Source organism: Drosophila simulans, chromosome 2L (assembly GCF_016746395.2).
Source record: "Drosophila simulans strain w501 chromosome 2L, Prin_Dsim_3.1, whole genome shotgun sequence".
NCBI lineage: Eukaryota > Metazoa > Arthropoda > Insecta > Diptera > Drosophilidae > Drosophila > Drosophila simulans.
Window position 1 is genome coordinate 15,686,522 of NC_052520.2, and position 12,792 is coordinate 15,699,313.

The following is a 12,792-nucleotide window of genomic DNA, read 5'->3' on the forward strand; positions in this document are numbered from 1 at the left end:
TTAAAAAAGTATATTTAGTCTTCGATTTTAACCGATTATGAGTTATAATTCTGCCGTTTAAATATGCAGTTTTATGAATTGCATTCATCATTCAATTTAAATAGTTCTATTTAAAGCGGAATTATGATAAGCCGGGCGTCCGCTGAATTTTGGATGACTTAAAGCTGCCAGGAACACCCGACGCTCGAAATGGAATTACCATTATTCAAAATAATTCCAGAGCTATGAATATGCAATGTGAAATTCATGGAACACGTTCTATGGCTTTGTTTGACAGCTCGGTCGAAAACTCAGGCATCAGTCCACGAATGCGAAAATGTGTGTATATATATTAATTTTCATGAGTCACATTGGCCACATATGACGCCCCACGATTATGAGGTTGGTGATAAGGGCTATCACTTTCATTGGAGGCCTCAACTTGCGTCTGAATAAAGTTTGGAGCTGCGTACTAGAAAAATATTTCCTAAATTACATACATCTTTTAGTGGTTGATTTTGTTTTATATTGAAGAATCGTCCTTGGTTATGCGTAACTATTTCTGCGATATTATAGCGAAAAATTTATTAATTTTGATTTTTTATTGTATTATTATTGAAAAAGTAAAATATTTACTTATAAAGTCATTCATAGAAATATGTATATTTTTAAAATAATGGTTTTATATATTTTTTTTAATATTTTGGAAAACAAATCAGTAGATAAGACACATTTTTTCAGCAAAAATATCGATATGTAAACATCAGCTGCCCGTGTTGTTTTTGAATCACACAAATTATTATGAAATATAATACATATATTTAATTTTCTTTGAAAGTTATTTTAGTTGCTTGTTTCTTATCGGGGATTATAAATAAAGAAAGTGCCATTGAAACAATCGCATTTATTATCAATCCGTCTTGTCGAATTGAATATGATGCACATATTTGCTCTTAAGGTTGTTTGGATATGGTGTCTTTCTGTTACAATCGGAAATGTCTGTAATAAACCTGTCAATTGGTGGGATTATGTAAGTAATTCATCACTTTGAGCTGTTTTTTTAATTGAATTACCTATCATTTTACTAGCAATATAACCTTTTGAATAAATCTTATAAGCCAGTTAGCGACTCTCTGCCAGTAACCTACGATCATAATAATGGTGTTGCGTTCCGTACTGTACTTGGAAGTATAAATTTAAATAGGGTAGGAAAACACAGATTCCATGCCAAGAATTATCCATGTGACCAATACGACTTACGATTCTATTATTGGCTTCAAGAGTCCATCCCACGATCATGCGGGTCAGACTAATAGTACTATAAAGAAATTAAATTAATTTAAAATAATTAAAAAATAAAACTTCTAAAATTACCAAAAAGTTATGCGAAAACCTTTATTTTCTGGCAAAACCAATAATTATTTTATATTGTAAGGAAAAACATTTCCGCTTTCATAATTGGCAGATCAACAATAACCATGGTGGTCCTGTGGCCTGAATAATTTGCGCACTTTCATTAAATTTACCTCCTGCTATTGTATATACGAAGTATATATGTATTCCCATTTTTGTTCGTATTGGCCTTTGTTTTTAACAGCCAAGCCACGCCCCCATTGTCTGGCCGCATTAGCGCTTGGTCCAGTGAACCAACAACACCAGCCAGCAGCAACAATAAAGCATTTCTCTTCCTGTACGGGAACTTAATGAAAATAAATCTGAAAAAATGTAAACAAAGCAAAGGCGTCTAGAAAGAGGGGCGTGGCAGGGTAGTCGCCTGTTCACAGGTGTATGAATTAAAGTTGGAATTCAGCTTGGGGGATTTCTTGATGACGCATTCAACAGCTTGGAAGTAATAGACCCTAACAAACAAACCAAACAAAAAGCCTTCCCGCCAGAGGAAGGGCGCTGCCCTTAGAAAATGTAGTGCCAAATGAGAGCAGGAAAAAATAATTCAAAAAGGAGGTCCTGAAATTTAAGGAGGACGTGGAGGTTAGCCAGGCAGTTTCTTTACAACTCAAGCACAATTACGGACTACTTGGAGCATGTGATATGCGACTTGCCACAGAAATATGAAGCAATTGTTTAAATAATAATGCCTTATTTGGGTTTTCCATTTCAAAGAACTTTGACACTTAATCGATCCTATTTTCTCTCTTTTAATTGCGTTGATAACAAAAAATTGTAATTACTAAGCTCAAGAAATACATTTTATAAATGAGGCTCGTGCTTTAAAGAATCTTTATATTAAAGCTATTTTTAGAGATAAGCATTTCTGGCATCTGACCTACTTAATATGCCCAAGGGAAGCCACACATTTTAAATCAATTACGAATATGCTACGTTCCATCTTTCAATCAATCAAAGTGAATTGGTTGCCGTGGCTTGTTTTTTCCCGCTCACTTAATATTGAATGCCATCAATAACAATAATTTTCATAAATATGATAAGACATAAATCACAAAGTAGCAGGCGCCACAAAGTGCCTGGCCAAGGGTCTGGATTTAGGTCCCCCTCCCGACAGGTCCATCAGTCGGGGTCACCACCCACCACCCATCGTCTGCTCTGTCACTTGGTCATGCGAGGCACGCGCTTCTCTCAGAACGACAGCGTCACAAAAAGTAACAAAAAATAAGAAGAACCAACTTTCAAAACCCGAAACTTACATACCCTGGCAATAATAGAATAATATTGACTTGTCGACCTATAAAGTCAGATGTACGCATAAAATACCTTTACTTAAAAATGTAAGCATATATTTTATTTTAAATAGTTTGAAGCAAAGGTGTATATTATGTATTGTTGTTGCCAAATCTTCTCATACAGAACTTCCTGTATTTAGAATGCTCTTGAATACAAGGTGCCTTTGCATCTAAGATAAAAAATGCATAAACAGGTGCTAAATAGCCATATATATCAGATTAACATTACAATACCCTTTGCTAGGGCATAAAAAGAGCAGCTAAGCAGGGACCGCCCACTTGGAGGCGATGGGTGGGGGTTGGTTAGCGGCAGGACGCGGAAGGACGCGGCAACGTCACGCGGCGTTGTCATGGCGCAATAAAAATAAAAATCTAATTAGTATGCCGTTGACAGTTTAATCGTGATTACGCTGGCAAAAATGTCAGCTAAGCTTGGCAGAAGCGGTGGGTGGCGCTTGCCAGTGGGAGTTGGATGATGGGTGGTAGTGGGAATGGGAGTGGGGCAGGAGCAAAGCGTCAACATCAACATGCCAACAGTTGATTCCTGGCTTTGTTGTTCCTGCTCTTGGACGTTGAGCTTGGCATTTCCGGCAGACGCCACATGCATCGCGTGCGTGTCACAACAACAAGTGTGTGTGGGCCGGCGGACGTGTGTATATGTGAGTGTTATGTGCGGGTGTCAAAAGTTTAGCACTGAAAATTGCCCGGCGGTCCGTTGCTGGTTTCCCGAGTGGGCGACAGCAAAACGCTATTCAAAAATATAAGAAATAATAAGCCATTTCTGTTGCAAAGGGACTAGAAGTGAACTGAAATGCGAGATGTTGTTCAATAGTTGGTGAACATATAAAAAAATTATAAATATCTTTAAAAGAATTTTTCTTATTAAATAATGATAAAAACGTAGTTCTATGAAATAGGTTATAAAATAAATTATTAAATAATATAATGCCCACCAAAAGTTATGGGCTTACGAGGATGAACGTTCATTCCAAAAATTAATAGCTTTATTACATTTATTATTATAAATGACCCAAGCTGTCCGTACAACCAAAAAATATAAAAATAATTTTTTCTTAACGATCTCATTCAAGTAAAAGCTAGAAACGGGGTATCAAACGAATCTCGCGCTTGTGGGCCTTTTATTTTTTTTTAATATGCTCCACGGCCAGACACTCTCATTTTGGAAGCCCGCCCCAATGTTGGCCATTGAAATGCGTGTCTAGTGAAGGATCCGCGAGACGTGATTGGAAGTTTTTAGCAGGTCCTATCGCCGTTTCCCCTTTGTTTCGATGGAATACGAGTGGTTTGCACCAGACGGGTGGGCGATGGCACACGTCTCTTTGCCAAATGCCAGTTAGTACGAGCTGGAGGAGGGGGAGGCGTGTGACTAGCCCGAATTAAGAGCAAGCAAGAAGTGCAGATCTAGCCCAGACCGGAACCGGAAGTTGCTGTGATGAATTGCTCTGCATCGACAGCCGCTTCCGTGCCTTTAAAGGCTGCTTCCCAAGTACATCTTACTGCGCTGCTCGAATCTTTCAGTTTTTAATATAAAATGCCTGGGATTTATGAGCGCCTCTTTTACAACTTTATTATCCCCCAATCTCACAATGAATGGCGGGCCGAGTAGGAGGGAATGTCGACAAGCCAAAGGAATATGAAACGAAATTAAAGCTGCCGGAAATGCAGACAAAGCGACAACTCATTGCAGCAGCTATTTTGCCCGGAGTGTCAGACAGAGATGACTGGAAAAAATCCTGAATAAAGCCGGAAAACTGAAATGAAATCCGAATCATATTGCATTTGGTGGGTAACGTCAAGAGTGACAAACAAACAGCTGAATGTAAGCTGCAGTCAGGCACCAATATTAAATTAAAATCCAGCAAAATTATTAATACTCGTAAAAGGCCGTTTTATATTGGGGAACTTTGACGGGCAAAAGGAATTGTGGGATATACAGCGAGGCAATGGAACAACGGCCGTCAACTTATCAAGGGAAATTAGCCGGGTATAAATGGATAGTACATTGTGCTTAGGAGGCAGACGTTGAACATAAAACCTAACAAACCCCAGCCCAGCCGAAATTCAAGCAACTGCCTTGTTAATAGCATATTGAATTTACATTGCGTTTGTTTATTGAAATTACAATGAGGCCTTACTAGAACTGTAGCAATCTGATATTTGATTTCGTTTGAAGTAAAGATATTTTATAGAATCAGCAACAAATTGCCATAATATGTATGTTTTATTCGCCACTTTTTGAAGCTTAATTCGATTTGTCATGGCGTTTTTCCGAAACAAAAAGAAGAAAGTTCACGTCCGGGGTTGAAACGTTTTCACAAATAGTAACCGCAAACATAATTGAACCCCAAATGATGTGGGAGAGCAGTAAATTAGTGGGTGGCAAATTGCTTGCCCAGTTTGAAAACAGCATTCCCCATGGCCATAATTTTCGATTAATATTTCAGGCCAACTGTGTGTGCTGGGACATTTAAATTAAAGCTCGAGTGTGGTCAAATAGTAAAAGGTGATGAGGGCGTGACAGTGTTTGCTTTTCGCATTTAACAAACTTACCTGGCAAACTGGCTATGTAAACTGCGGTAATGATGAAGAGTCTACGCAGTTTAAGCGCTGGCTTTTGCATTTTATGTCCTTTTGCCAACAAATATGATTGTTTATTTATAAATCAGCTAATTTTTTATGTCACGCTGCCCTTCGCAACCGATTGACGTACATATATGAGCAATATCCGCTATATCCAGACCGCAGAAATCAATTTTTATATTCGCTTACTGGTTTTGTCATCCTTTTGTTTTGCTCTGCGCTCAGTATGTGCAATTTCCCCTTTTTTGTCGTTTGATTGGTTTTACTTTTTGCTCTATTTTGTGGTTGCATTTAATGCATTTTTCATTCGGCGCTCTTGCTTTCTTCGGTTTACCAGTCAGCCACAATTAGCAATCTGCACAGTGAGTCGCATTTGTATTCGTACTGTGACCAGGTCCTGTGTGCCCCGAACTACCTGAATGCCACTGCTGTTGCCTTGCATGTGAAATTGTGTAAATACGCTCGGCTTAGGGTTAGTTGCATTTCTCATTGAACTCGATTTGGCTATTTGCATTTTTCATATCCCTTCTGCCCTTTTTTGCATATTCATTTCCTGCTTTCCACAATTTTTCCACTTTGCTGCTATGTATTTTATATGACTTCGGCTCACTCCCAGCTTTTTCTTTTCCTGCTTGGGAATTCCACAATGTTGCTGGATGATGATTGAACTGGATTCGGCTTCCGAATTAACCTAAAAAATTGATGAGCAGAGGGAGGATAGAATTAGATCCTGTTGTAAGCTTAAAAATATATTTGAATTCATTGTAATTTAAATTTCGCTACGACTGCATTTTCTTTACCATTTATCTACACCTTATAATCATGTGATCTGGTAAGCTCTCTAGTTCTGCATAAAACAGTTAAATAAATATTTTTAAATATTATCTTGTGACATTGTTTAATTTTTGAGTTAATTGTATTTTATTGGTATTTCCTATAGTGCGGACTGTACCGAATTTATTTAATCCTGTTATATTTGTGGCTTCCTTTTCCGCTTTCGTGGAAGTCTCAAATCTTGACAACTCCAATCATCATCAAATTCAATATCCCAGGCGAGGATTTACTGTCTTCGACTCGGAGAATCCTACGGTTCTAAATCATTGATGGACGCTTTAAGCTGCAATGGATTTTGGAGTTTTGCGAAAAACAATACACACGCACAGTGCATTTTCCAACTGATTTGAAAATCCAAAGTTGCCCATTAGCAAACCAAATACGCGCAGTTGCCACCGCAAACGGGGACGTGGCATGTGCAAAGGGCAGGGAGCAGGGAATTTCGACTTTGGCGCCACACGAAAAGCCGACTGACTTTACATGGGAAATTGGCAAAAGCCAAGCCATGAAATTGTACAACACGATTTTCACATTTCGTACATGACACCATTTCGTTTTCGACTGCCGAGAACAGGGACAGTGGCACACATGTGTGTAAGGCGCCCGGGTGGCTCGGTTGCCTAGTTGACATGCCTGTGTGCGTCGAGGAAAATTCACTTATGGAAATCGAAGATTTTCACTGCGCCCTCCATTCTTTTTCGATTTTTTTAGGTAAAGCAAGGGAAAACTAAACTGATATGAAGTATCAGCATTCAGTATTCAATGTAAATCCTTTAAGCTGCAAGTGCGTTCGAAAGGAGACTCTCCGCCACGTATTCTTGGATTCCTGGCTGACTGACAGGTTGACTGCGGCTCTGAGTGGAGCTCCTGCCCCATATTTGGTGGGTTCTGCGGGAAAAAGCGGAATGCGGTCCGTGTGATGAAGGCAGAGAGGGCGGTGCCTATATCCAACCAGAAACCAGTAAGCAGTCAAGAGATGTGTGCCAAGTGGCGCAGCAGAGGGAGAACTTAGTACTTATCATCGTACCCATGCTGAGTACAGTATCACGGCAAAATAAGCCCAATAATTCTGCAGAATCAGCGTTATTCGCGATTAGTTGACAAGATTATCTTGTGTATTTTATGGTAAACGCTAAGATTATTTTTCGTAAAGGTGTTCCCTAGAAATTTCTATCAATAACTTTTTTGAATTCAATTGAACTACATATAGCACATTACATCAATACAGTTATACACAAAAACATACGCAAGAATACGACTTGACCATGTTCCTACAATGTCCTTCGGTGGTGCGAGGCTCTAAACACTTTTCTCAGCACATGAGCGATTTCAGTTCTGGAAGCCATCAGAACACGGACAGTTTCAGCGATTTCTGGTTGGAGTCCAATACTAGTCAGGATTCGTACTTCGGTCAATCCAGTCGACTAAAACTTGCCCTTCTGGATTACAAGCAGTTCAACGCTGCAAGGACTATTCAGAGTCATGTGAGGGGATTCTTGGCCAGAAGGAATCGTAAAAGGCAGATCGATGCTGCCACCACCATTAGCAAGTGGTGGCGTGGCTTCTGGGTGCGCCACTCAAAGTTCTCCTTTATGCAGCAGCTGTTACAGCAGAGGATCATCCAGTATCACCACGATATGGCCACCAAGATCCAGGCGCTGTTCCGCGGATGGATGACTCGCCAGTACTTCCAGGACTTCCAGGGCATGAAGTCGCTCCGAATACAGTATGTGGAAGATATGCTCAGTTCGCTTTACAGAAAGGTCCACACAATGCGCAAGGAGCATATGCTACCAGGCATTTATGCATTAAGGGAATCTGAGTAAGTCTTTCAAAATCGTTTTTCTTTCCACACTCTAATTATTGTTGTGTCTTATTTGCAGCTTACTAAGTAAGATCGAGGACCTTTCTAGTACCTTTGGCTATCGCTTTCATAACGGCCGTGTGCGAGCAGCCATTGCCATGAAGCGATCCTTCATAAACGACCGGCGACATGAGTTCCGAAAGGGAAATACTTATTCCAAAGTGCCTTATCCGGGACCCTATATAGAAAACATAAACGACTTAGAGTTTACCTTGCCAAAGCGATTGACACCGCGTTTGCAGCGTACGATTCTGGTATATGACAAGGCAATGAGGGATAAGAATGTGGAGAAGGTGTATATGAACTATTCAACCAGTAAGTTTGACACCTATATTCCTAATTATGATAACAAATCACTATTTATTATTGCAGAACGTCGTATGAGCATGCATGTCATGCGAGAGAATATGCGAAATCGTTTTTGCAAAGATTTTGTAAAGCGTTTGGCAAAAAGGAACAAGACACGAAACGCACAGGATCGTAACATTAAATTCTATCTTGATGATCTTCTAACGACCGCTGATGAATATAATTGTTTTTGCAAGCCCCAGGTAAAAGACGATAGCTTGTGCCAATAGGTTGTCTCAGTAATTAACTTTCCATAAGACACTGAGTGCTGGGAAAATCTATTTTCACATTCGATCTGTTTTATATTATGGGCTCTTCAAATTGTGAACCTGTATTGAAAATAGTTAGCATGCAAAATAAATTAAAGTTACATACGAGTATGAAAAACTATAAAGCAATTTTACAACTTAAAATTAAATAAACGTTCGGTCTCACTTTTCTTCTAATTTCCTTAAAGTCTATAAAATCTGGGCAAAGAATTGATGTTGATTTACATTCTTATGCACAATACAACTGGCAGCCATTCAGATATAGCTTGAACATCTGTCCCACCTTCCATTTGACCATTCAAAGTGCCCGGGGGAAACGGACAAAATATTTCCATTTCTTACTGTCATCAGTCACAAAATTTCAGAAATTCCTCGACATAAAACTGATTTTGTCCCTCATCTGAAGACGAATAAAGCAGAGCGCTTAAACTTTTTTAATGTCAAGGCAACAAAAATTGGGGAAAAACGAATTCCGCTCTCCTTTGTGTGGATGACTGTGCGTTTTTAGCAGCTCGCAATTTATTTGCAAACATTTATTATAGTTACTTTTGTTTTATTCGCTTTGAGTACTTTCGCGTGTTGAGCGATGGAGATGGCAAAAAGTAGGGGTCACTTTTTTATGCGGCATTGTTTTATGGTCGCTTCGTGGCTGAAAATGTAATGCCCCAGCCATAAAGAAACTCCAACACCAGCCCTGGGCTGATAAGTCCTGTGAGAGAAGAAGGCAATCCAAGCTTGGAAACAAATTAGTTTAAAGATAAGTGGGTTACACAAATTCGAGTAGCATACTTTGTGGCATTAAGTGGCTGTCTTGATTAGTTCGTGCAGATGACTGACTGACTGAATGGCTCAGTTGGAAGTCGAGCAGGACGAGAGGGCAAATACAATCAAGCATCAAGGCTGCAGACTGCACGTGAAAATGTTTAACAGCTGTCGATTGCAGGGAAAAGGGGGAGATTAGGGAAAATGGCATAGAGCAAACATCCTGGGAATCGAGCAGCAGCTCCAGAGCCCTCAGAACAGGACTCTCAGCCGAGGACCTTGAGGCATGCGCGTAATGCGCCTTTGGCCAAGTGCACTGTAAATACCAAAGCAATTTTCACTGCAAAATTAACAAGCGCCAAACCGCAACACAAGCCCGAGGTGCTGAAGTGGATTGGCTTGGCTATAGCCCAGTTGGCTAAGATGCCTGCCATACGTACAGTTACCACTAAGTCGAGGCGCCGGTCCATAATGAATTTCCCAGCAACTCCTCCTCCTCCTCTTCCACCTCATCGTCGTCTCCGTCCACGGTTTATTTGCCTTTCTTCCCATTTTTCCTGCCTCTGGCTCTTCCGACACACGAATGCAATTAAGCTGCTCAGCTGGTTGAAAAAATCGAAAGTTTACCGTATTCCTTTTCCGTTCTTCATTGAATCATCAATTCACGGAATGAAAGCCCATTCTTTCTCTTTCTTATAGGACTAATCTAAGTCCATAAACTTGGTGTAAACTAAGAATGTGCACTTTTCGGACTTATTACATTGAAAAAGGGTGCTAAAACACCCTCGCAGCATGTTTATTTAATCCATATCCATTTACACAAACTTAAATTTACATCTGACCGTCCATATACATTTATTTATGATGGAATTTGTAGGCCATGATAATTTTATGATTACTCTCCACATGGCTAAACAATTTGCAGTAATCATCCAATTAAATAACCCCTTACCGCAGCCACTTATCCTACTAACTTGGTAAGGAATTTCAGTTTTCATGCAGTGCTTTGCTGCCCAACTGTCCATTAAGCAAAGACACAAAAGAATTCAAATTAAAGGCCTCAACCTTAATCTTAATTATGGCCATATACAGGACATGTGCGCGAGTGACCGAGATGAAGATGAACCCGCAGACGACCCGATTGGACAATAAACTAACACTAAACTGCCGAGTGCCGCCAAATGCTTGGGTCATCAAAATGTGTCAGGCCGGTCCATGCAAATTTTCCAACTTAATCATGGCAAATTATATTACGAGAGCCAGTCATTCCACTCTACAGGCCATTCTAACCCTTTGACCCTGGCCAAACGCCCGTTTATCAAATGACCCGTCCCACAACAGCTGTTGGCTCGAGAATAGTTTCCTTTATTCGGGTTCCTTTGCTCGTGGCTGTCAAATGAGATTAAAATAAGCTCTTCCGTCAATCGAAATCATCGACTTGGACTCTGCTGCTCCATTCCCCACACGACAATAGCTGGGTTCCCAGTTCTCATCTCGCCTTTTCCAGTGCCCAGCCCCAGTCTCCCCGTTACCAATTCCGAGTTCGTTCCCCACCCTCGAAAGCCACACCCAACGAGCAATATAATGGGCCAAGCGAATTTATAGCAATTGTGCACTAAAAGGGTTTTATCCACGCACAACAGCTTGACCAATAAAGCAACTAAGCGCATTTGTGCACCACTTCACAGGACCCGGATCGTGCCTCATATATACTATATAGTATCGGTTTGGGTCGGGGTTTTGGGTTTGGAGTTTAGGGCGTGGCAATCGGCCCAGAGCTCTGAGTGCCAGTTTATTGCCAAATTGAGTCCTCGGCGACAAAGCGTCGAGTGTATGGAGCGTTGTCAACAGCAGCTGCACAATTGAGATAAACTTCAATTTTCGTAAATTGTTTAGTTTATTGAAAAATCTGCGACATGTGAAGACTGCCAGCGGATCTAGGCGAGTGTGCGAGTGTGTCCTGTATGTTTGCGGCACATTAAGCGCTCTGAATTTTAATTCAATTTAACTTTAGTTTCAGTTTTGCTGCTTCCGTTGCTGACGGAAGAGACAACCATTTATTGGCACATTTTATTTACGAATTTATTGGCTTTGATGGGTCCAAGTTGAAATGAATTGGACTGAACTCGAGCCAATGGCAACTAGCAGCTGCAAAAAATTGCACAGCAACTGTACATAAGGTTTTTTTAAAAATCGTATTAGGATTAAAAAAATCAACTTCACTTACACAATGCCTTTTAAATTAGTATTATACACATCACAATTAATGGATGGTTCCGATGCATTTAAAAGTCACTAGAGTTTTCTTTTTATGGATTCATATAAAGTTACAAAATATGATGATCAGATCGATTCAATATGAGGACTTGTTGATGAAAAGTTCTATCCTTTTAGTTTTCGGATATAAGACAGTTCGAAAGCAATTTGAAAAAAGATAATACTGGTGCCCTTGGCTTTTTCCCATCAGTCTCGGCTCCATTTGTAAGCAGAACAACAGAGCGCAGATCGAACTTTTTTTTCACCTAAAGCGACCAAATATACATTTCTCTTATCAAAGGACCCAAAGGTCTGCCTAAGGCTCTCAGACACAATATCCGAGGGCCCCAACCAATCCCTTCGCCATGTTCTCGCATTCACGTACTCGCATTTCCCTTGAGAAAAGTGCTGCCTGTGTGAGCTGAAATTATGCGCATGTCGTTGGCATTTTCCTTCTCTGCTCAGCACGATTTTCAATTCAAATGTTTTTCTTTTCGGGGATTCGATTTCGCCGGCAGAAGGTGAAAGATGCGGTTACACTGACTCGGTTGGCGAAAACTTTTCGCATAAAATAAGGCAAGATAAATTGTTAATGCGTCTGTGGGGAAGCGATTAGCGGCAAATGTGCCGAGTTTATGTTGAAGTTCGTTTTGAAACCCATTTATTGCGAGCAGTGCAATTTTAATATTATTTTCCGTTTCCTTAAAGTGAAGCGGGAAGTACATCCATTTGAAGCAGAAACAGCTGCAACAACCGAATCAACTAATGTCTGGCTGGGACCAAAAAATATGTATGTATGAGAAACACAAGCAACAAAAGGTGAAATCAGACTGTCGTTGCCATTGGCAATTTATTTCCGCAAGTCAAAAAACTCCAGTTCAGGGATTTAGTCCTTGGCCAAGGCAATCCTTACAGCCAGGACTGGGAGGCACTTCTGAACGCATTCAGGTGGGCAATTGGCAAATGCAACAGCTAGTGCAGCGCATGATAAATCGTTATTTATAATTTGTTTTGTAAACGGAGAAATTTAGTATTTTACTTCGTTGTCCGGACTCCGAACTATAAGTGGTATATGTTAAATAAAGAAGAAAAGGGTATGTGGGCAAAGTAAATTGTCTAACATAAGATGTTTTAATTCAAGAAATTGCTATTGTTATAAATGTGCAGAATTCAAAACTTT

General features: G+C 40.1%; 2 protein-coding genes across 2 annotated transcripts in view; one reads left to right on the forward strand and one right to left on the reverse strand.

The window, feature by feature from the left end:
* The window catches only part of LOC6732470, a 57,540-nt gene that overhangs the window by 30,970 nt on the left and 13,778 nt on the right, over window positions 1-12,792 (reverse strand). The window contains exon 2 of the mRNA XM_016178224.2: window positions 5,250-5,970. Within this exon, the coding sequence (XP_016025107.1) occupies window positions 5,250-5,319 (70 nt within the window). The 5' untranslated portion in view covers window positions 5,320-5,970. The remainder of the gene's footprint in view (window positions 1-5,249; window positions 5,971-12,792) is intronic.
* LOC6732473 lies at window positions 7,297-8,715 on the forward strand. The gene is made up of 3 exons (XM_002079557.4): window positions 7,297-7,935; window positions 7,997-8,292; window positions 8,350-8,715. Exons 1-3 carry the CDS (start codon window positions 7,379-7,381, stop codon window positions 8,553-8,555), a joined length of 1,059 nt encoding a protein of 352 aa, XP_002079593.2. The 5' UTR covers window positions 7,297-7,378; the 3' UTR covers window positions 8,556-8,715.

Coding starts and splice junctions, on each gene's coding strand:
- LOC6732473 (XM_002079557.4), top strand. CDS start 7,379: ATGTTCCTACAATGTCCTTCGGTGGTGCGAGGCTCTAAACACTTTTCT. Junction 7,936..7,996: donor TATGCATTAAGGGAATCTGA/GTAAGTCTTTCA, acceptor TCTTATTTGCAG/CTTACTAAGTAAGATCGAGG. Junction 8,293..8,349: donor GTATATGAACTATTCAACCA/GTAAGTTTGACA, acceptor TTATTATTGCAG/AACGTCGTATGAGCATGCAT.